The 8,086-nt window shown below is 39.1% G+C and overlaps 1 protein-coding gene across 2 annotated transcripts in view; it reads right to left on the reverse strand.

Moving 5' to 3' along the window:
- Window positions 1–2,437, reverse strand: part of LOC111586710 (melanoma receptor tyrosine-protein kinase) — a 70,422-nt gene extending 67,985 nt beyond the window's left edge. Inside the window, exon 1 of one of the 2 annotated variants that reach the window (XM_055006891.1) lies at window positions 2,173–2,436. In XM_055006891.1, the coding sequence (XP_054862866.1) occupies window positions 2,173–2,257 (85 nt within the window). In that variant the 5' untranslated portion in view covers window positions 2,258–2,436. Of the gene's footprint in view, window positions 1–2,172 lie in introns of both variants that reach the window. The other variant, XM_055006890.1, reaches the window with a different exon arrangement.
- Between the last annotated feature and the right edge of the window lie 5,649 nt (window positions 2,438–8,086).

Below are 8,086 nucleotides of genomic sequence, written 5' to 3' on the forward strand. Positions count from 1 at the left end.
TGCCTGTCCGTTGGACAACAGATATCTGTCTACAGAAAGGGACAGCAGCGTCTCCACCTGCTCAGGAAACTTCAGTTCTTTTAACATCAGCAAAGACATTTTAACCATTCATCGAATGCAACCTCACCTAGAACATCTCCAGCTGCTTCAACTTCCATCAAACACAGAACACAACCTATCTATCTATCTATCTATCTATCTATCTATCTATCTATCTATCTATCTATCTATCTATCTATCTATCTATCTATCTATCTATCTATCTATCTATCTATCTATCTATCCATCCATCCATCTATCTATCCATCTATCCATCCATCCATCCATCCATCCATCCATCCATCCATCCATCCATCTATCCATCCATCCATCCATCTATCCATCTATCCATCCATCTATCCATCCATCCATTCTCTATCCATCCATCCATCCATAGTCTATCCATCCATCCATCTATCGTCCATCCATCCATCCATCCATCCATAGTCTATCCATCCATCTATCCATCCATCCATAGTCTATCATCCATCCATCCATCCATCTATCCATCCATCTATCCATAGTCTATCCATCCATCTATCCATCCATCTATCCATCCATCCATAGTCTATCATCCATCCATCCATCCATCTATCCATCCATGCATCCATAGTCTATCCATCCATCCATCTATCATCCATCCATCCATCCATCCATAGTCTATCCATCCAACCATCTATCCATCATCCATAGTCTATCCATCCATCCATCCATCCATCTATCCATCCATCTATCCATCCATCCATCCATCCATCCATCCATAGTCTATCCATCCATCCATCCATCCATCTATCCATCCATCCATCCATAGTCTATCCATCCATCCATCTATCCATCATCCATAGTCTATCCATCCATCCATCTATCCATCCATCCATAGTCTATCCATCTATCCATCCATCCATCTATCCATCCATCTATCCATCCATCCATCCATCCATCCATAGTCTATCCATCCATCCATCCATCCATCTATCCATCCATCCATCCATAGTCTGTCTATCTATCTATCTATCTATCTATAGTCTATCTATCGATCTATCTCATCAAAACAACCACAAAAAGATGTAAAATGAGCTAAATGTGACACAAAACCACCACAATTAAAGGCAAACGGCCACAAAAAATTGGAAAACAACCAAAATGTGACACCAGATGTCCAAAAGTCAATGCAAACACCCACAAAAAGATTTTTAAAAAGCCCAAAGACTGGCATGGAACAACCACAGAGACACAAACCAACAACGTGAGAAACAAACCAGACAGAAGAAGAAGCTGAAAACCTGAAACACTTATGGTTAAATATGCAATTGAACTGCTAGCTAATTAAATATGCAAATAGTTGTAAGGCAGATGCTTTTGAAAAGAAGATTTTAAATCTGCTAAATGAGAGAAGACGTTCAACTGTCAGAAATGATTTTACTGATAAAAGTTGAATAAATGAGTTTAAAGGAACAAAACGTTGATCAGAAACACTCAAAACATTTGAAAAAAATCCTCTAAACTAGAAGAAAAAAGAAAAATCATCTGCAGTAAAATAAAAAATAACAACAGAATAATAATAGAATTCCTGAAAATAAAAAAAATCTATTACCCTGTGAGTAAAAAGGTAAAAGATTTAAAATGATTGAATCTGTTATAGAGTGAAAGATATTTGACTGTAAATTCTGCAGACCATAATAATCCATATCTGTAGATTATTAGAATATTCTCAAACAGCTGCTCAATTTAAAAAAAAAAAAAAAAACGTTTTCTGATCATTTCAGAGAAGATCTTTAAAGTCAGAACGTTTCTAGATTTAATCTGTGGAAAAGTTTAAATCTGAACTAAAACCTCCTGCTGGGTTTTGTTCCTCCTTAAGCTGGAAATCTGGATTTCATTTCATTTAATTCTAATGTTTCATCTCTGATAAAACGTGGAATCTGAAATGTGTTTTAAAGGTTCCTTTTACGTTCTCACTAGCTGCTGAAACTCTTTCCTCTGGACCGACCAACATCCAGGACTTTAAATCTGCTCAACATCAGCTGCTCTCAGGTGAGCTCGGTCCGGTTCCGACCCGGTTCAGGTTTCTGAGTTGGTGAAGCAGCGGAACCGGACCGAGCCGCTCCGGAGCCCTGAGGCCGGCGATCCTACCTCTCCTCCCGGGGCTGGAGCAGCAGCAGCAGCCAAGCAGCAGCAGCAGCAGCGCCGCGGAGCCTCCTCCTCCTCCGGGCTTCATGGTCCGAGTGTCGGTCCGAGTGTCGGTCCGGGTGTCGGTGTGAGTGTCGGTCCGGGAGCCGGTCCGGGTGTCGGTGAGTGGCGGAGCTGCGAACGGAGTGACGGATCAGTCTGTCGGTCCGCTCCGCCTCCTTCCGCCCTCAGAGCAGCCAAACAGCAGACATGAGGAGGGAGTTTAAGTAGACAGGAACCAGGTTCCATAGGTTCCCCAGAGGTTCCCGACAGGCTCCCCAGAAGTTCCCCAGAGGTTCCCTGCAGGTTCCCCAGAGGTTCTCCGGTTCCTCAGAGCTCTGTTCCTGGGATGGTTCTCTAAAGGTTCGTCATGTTTCTTCTCTGCTTTGTCATCTATTCTAGAGAACACCAGAAATGTTGCTCAACCCGACACCAGCCTGAAGTTCCGTCCAGCCAGGAACCCAGAACAAACACGAGCTCTGATGGACCATGAAGAGATGCGACATAAGCACAAAGCTGCACAAAATGAAAACAAAAAGACACAAAATGAAAACAAAATGACACAAAAATGACCACAATGCTACGCAATTAGACCACAAAAGACACACGACGACCAGAAAGAGGAAAACTATCTCATAAAGTCACACAATTACAACAAAATGACAGGAAATGTCGCCAGAAAGACACAAAAGTATCACAAAATGACACAAAATGACACAAAATGACACAATTTAATTTTTAATTTTCTTTATTTAACCTTTATTTTACCAGGGAAGTTAGTTGAGAACTAGTTCTCATTTTCAATACACAAAAAAAGACAAAGATCAGAAAAGGAGGAAAATTAACTCAAAGTCACACAATTACTATTAAAAAAACACAAAATGTCCCCAGAAAGATACAAAAACACACAAAATGACCACAAAAAGACACAAAATGACCAGAAAAGGAGGCAAATTATCTCTAAAAGTAACACAATTACAAAAAAATGTCGCCAGAGTTCATTGATTGTTCGGGGTTTTTTGGTTTTTTTTTCCACGTTTTCTGTGTTTCAGTAACTTCACTCGACGTCTTTTGTTGCTTTTTGACAGGTTTTTCAGTGTTTATGACCTGGTTTTCAGTGTTTCTTTGGAACATTTGAGTGATTTTCTCTGAATCCATTCAGCAGGAGGAAACTCTTTCTGCTGGCTGAGCTTTTCCTGCATTCATTATTCACATCTAGTGTTTTTCTGCTGTTTACCTGAAACCTGCTGCTGACGCAACAAAACCCTTAATGGATTTAATCACTCCTCTGTCCCTAACACATGCTGACACATGCTGACAGCAGCTAACATGTGCTAACACATGCTAACAGCAGCTGACAGGTGCTAACACATGCAAACACATGCTAACAGCAGCTGACAGGTGCTAACACATGCAAACACATGCTAACAGCAGCTGACAGGTACTAACACATGCTAACACATGCTAACAGCAGCTGACAGGTGCTAACAGATGCTAAGACATGCTAACAGCAGCTGACAGGTGCTAACACATGCAAACACATGCTAACAGCAGCTGACAGGTACTAACACATGCTAACACATGCTAACAGCAGCTGACAGGTGCTAACACATGCAAACACATGCTAACAGCAGCTGACAGGTGCTAACACATGCTAACAGCAGCTGACAGGTGCTAACACATGCTAACAGCAGCTGACAGGTGCTAACACGTGCTAACACATGCTAACAGCAGCTGACGGGTGCTAACACATGCTAGCAGATGTTTACAGTTGTGATCACAAAAGGATCATAAAAACACAAGAAATTACCTCAAAAAAACAAATTGATGACAAAAAAGACACAAAATGACACAGAAAGAGAAAGATGAACACAAAAAGACATAAAATGTGGACAGAGACAGACAAGGATTGTGTGATGGTGTTTCAGGTTTACAGGTTGAGGTTTTGAAGAAAGGAGGAAGAGGAGGATGAAGAGTGTGGGAATGCAGCAGCAGGTTGGACTAACGAGGCTAACGAGACTAACGAGGCTAACAAGGATCAGTGATGATCGATACTTGGACCTTCAGAGGCTCAGAGAAGCTCAGACAGAATCGAATGTTTACACACATTTATTCTCCTGTTACCTCCTCAGATTACACCACAGGTCTACCTACTGGAGGAAACACACAAAATAAACACAACAAGACCACAAAGACACCCAAAAACACCACAGAGAAACACAAAAACACCACAAACAGACACAATAAGACCACAAAAACACAAAAACACCGCAAAGAGACACAATAAGACCACGGAGACACAATAAGACCACAACTCATAATAGGGATGTCTGCAGCGACTGAGAAAGAGTCTCACCCAACAAGCAACCTACAGAGTGAAGACCTCCAATCTGATTGGACGGCCTCCTATTCAGCCACGTGTGAACAAATGCCTCTAAGCTGATTTGTTTTCTAAAATAAATCTAGTTTGAGTCCTAATCTATGCCTGTGTGTTTGCTGCTTTACACTGCTGTTAACAGTTTAGGCTGTTAGATTGTTCCAGATAAGACAAGTACAAGATTCTTCAGAGCCGTTCTACCACGAGCCTGACAGGAAGAACTCCAACAGCTACTGAATGTTCCTGTGGTTCCCTCAAGGCTACAGGAGGAGTCCTACGAGGACGAGCCGGTCCACCTGATGGCAGCCAGTCGCTGCGGTTCAAAGCCAACACCGACTACGTGGACTTCTACTGGACCACACGGAGGCCTTCAAACCGGACCAACAAGTTCAGCGACTCCCCGACTCGTGGGTCTGAGGACGCCGCCGAGCCTCAGTCCAGCCGGCCTCCTGTCTGTGGGTGTTTGAGTGCTGAGAGGTTTGTGGATGCATGTGAACGTTCTGTGTTGAAACAGCAGCTTTGGACTCAGTAACGCCGGGAAAAACCAAGAGCTCCTTTATTTGTGACTTCTACTAAAAAAAAAAAAACAAACTGATGAAAATAAGTTTGCCAGGGTTCTGACTGATAACAGATTATTAAATAATGAAAATAATCGTTTAAATATTCCTTTAAACAATCCTTTTAGGTCTACATTTCCTTTACACTGACTTCTTGGTAAATGTACAAGTATTTTGGGTGAAATATACCAATAAGCCCAATGTTCAAGGGTTCTTCTGGGAATATACCATTAAACCAACCTTTTAGGTAAATGTTCCAGGATGTTGGGTGGAATATACCATCAGACCAACCTCCAAGGTCTACAGTAGTGAATTTTAGGTGGAATATACCATTAAACTCACCTTTTAGGTCTGCATTGGAGGATTTTAGGTGGAATTTTCTTCCAAACCGTCTTTTAGTCTACATTTAAGGATGTTTAGGATGGTATATTCTTCCAAACCAACTTCTCAGGTCTACATTTATGCTGCTGTTATTTGTTTAGTCCAGACTAAATGACAGAAATCCACAACTGTAATTTTATTTCATTTTATTTTTATTTATTTATTAAATGTCAAAACAATCCATGTGACTCTAAAAACTCAACAGCTTTACAAACTCTAAGATTAAACTCTCCACAAGGATCCAAAATAAGTTGGACTTCTACATGAGAGCTTTAATTATTCTTCATCTACTTCCTGAAAAGTTTGGTCAATAAAAAAGACAAAAACTAATATTTTCAGCTGAACTAAAGACAGACTTTGTGATTTTTCTGCTCACATGTTGTGTTGTTGTAAACTTCCTGTTTCAAATAAATATCCTCCTAACCCCCTGGAAACCAGCATTTGTCCTGTTTTTGTGTTGCTCCTCAGCGACCCAAGACAGCCGGGTCCTAATGTTTTTTGAGCAACACACCATACTATGATGTTTTTACAATGATGGTTCTACTATGGAACCAGTTTGACATGTTCAGGTGTTCTTTGTGTGAAAACTCAGAGATTTCAGGTATCAGAAGGTGGCTTTCAACTTTCTTTGTTAACTTTCTGCTTCAACTTTAAATTAAATTTCCTTCACTAACCCCGCCCTCTGGACTTCCAGGAAGCTGTGTTCCTATTGGCTGTCCAGGTGGCTGCTTGGTGTTATCAGGAACACCTGAGCAGCTCAGTGTCTTCCTGCTTCATGTGGCTGCAGACAAACATTTCCTCTGTTTCTCTTCACCAGTGAACTGGGTTTGGTTCTGTTGCTGTAGTTTGTTCTTTAGGCGTTGGCTTGCAGCTTCCAGCAGTAAAATCATCTTTAATGTGTTTCTTGGTGTGTTTTAGGGCTTTGTACTGGATAGTTGTCTTGGTAAATGTGGTTCTTTAGCCACAGTTAGCACATGGTGCTAATGTGTGCAGTGATTAGTGGATTTGGTACAGCTGAGTTGTGCCTTTATCTTGGCTGTAGTGAGTCCTCAGAGGTTTTTGGTCAGACACATTCTGTATTCTTGTTTGAGAACCAGCGTTGGTTGTCCAGAAGGTAAGAGTTCCTGTCCTGATTCTCTGTTCTCAGAAGTTCTCTGGTAGGTTGCAGGAGACTTTAGCGTTTGGGTTGTGCTAGTTTGGTTTTTGTATGGTTTCATTTGGACGACTATCTTGAGGCCCCTCCATGTGGTTTAGTGAGGTTTTCTGGAACAGTTCTACAAAGCAACCTGCAGCAGAACAGACTTTGAGAGTTTTTAGGAAGTTCTGGAGACCAGACTTTAGAGCAGCAGAAACATTTGTCAGCAGTTTGAGCAGGAGAAGGTGAGCTTCAGAGTAGAAATGAGACAGAAACCTTCTTGACCCATGTGGTGAGGTCCTGTACCAAGAGTTTGAGCAGGTTGTGAAGAGTCTGTAGTTCTTTGGTCTGAAAGCACAAGAAGAGTCGACTCATTAAAGGAGAAAACAGGAGATATTGTTGCTTCTTCTGTCGCTCTGCAGTTTCCAGGTTCCTTAGACTGAATATCAAGTTTATATTTTAAATGATTTCCCATGTGAGCCCAAGAAGACTTCAATAAACTCCCTCCATCCCCTGAACACAACATATTTTATTACCATGTTAAATCCTTCTTTTTTAAAATGTTTTTGAGATTTAATCAAAGTTTTAGCAGTTTTTTCTCTTTGCTTGTTTAGTTTTGTCATTTGTGTGAAAGGTGCTAAACAAATAAAGTTGAATTGATAAAGTGAATAATTGACTAACTCATGATTGTGACAACAGAAGTATTTTCATTGTGATTTAAGGGTTTGTTTCATTTTTAAGGTTGAGGTTAAAATGTTGACAGAAAAAAAGATTGAAGAAATAAACTACATTTAAAAAAAGCAATTAAATCAAAGGAAAAAAGCATTTAATACCATAAAACTTTTAAAAAGTAAATTAAATATTAAATACAATTAAATTATATTAAGCAGACATTTATTTAGATAATAAAACAGAAGATATAAAACATGTAATTATGAAATTAAACAAATTTTTAAACAAAAATCTTAACCATTAAAGATGAAATATTTTAGATAATTAAACATTTAAAAAGTACAATTAAACAAGAAGAATATTAAACATTTAAAAAAATACAAAACATTTAATTAGATTATTAAACCTTTAAAAAGACAAAACATGTAATTAAAAATTAAATGTTTAATTAGAAAATTAAATCTTAAAGCAATAAAACTTTAAATGGGAATTAAACAGAAAATACAATGAAGCATTTAAAAAGAAAATTAAACATTAAAAGGTGATAAAACATTTAAAAAGAAAAACCTCAAAGATTTAATCCAAAAATTAAACACTGGAAAAGAAAAGGAAATTTTTCAAACAAGCCGATAAAACATTTCAAAAAACAACAATTAAATATTAAAAAGACAAAACATTTTGAAATCAAATCAGACATTAGAAAAGAATAAAAGGTGAGAAAAGAGCAAAATAAACATTTAAGAAGAATCAAACTAA

The sequence above is a fragment of the Amphiprion ocellaris genome, chromosome 22 (genome assembly GCF_022539595.1).
Source record: "Amphiprion ocellaris isolate individual 3 ecotype Okinawa chromosome 22, ASM2253959v1, whole genome shotgun sequence".
NCBI classification, from domain to species: Eukaryota; Metazoa; Chordata; class Actinopteri; family Pomacentridae; genus Amphiprion; species Amphiprion ocellaris.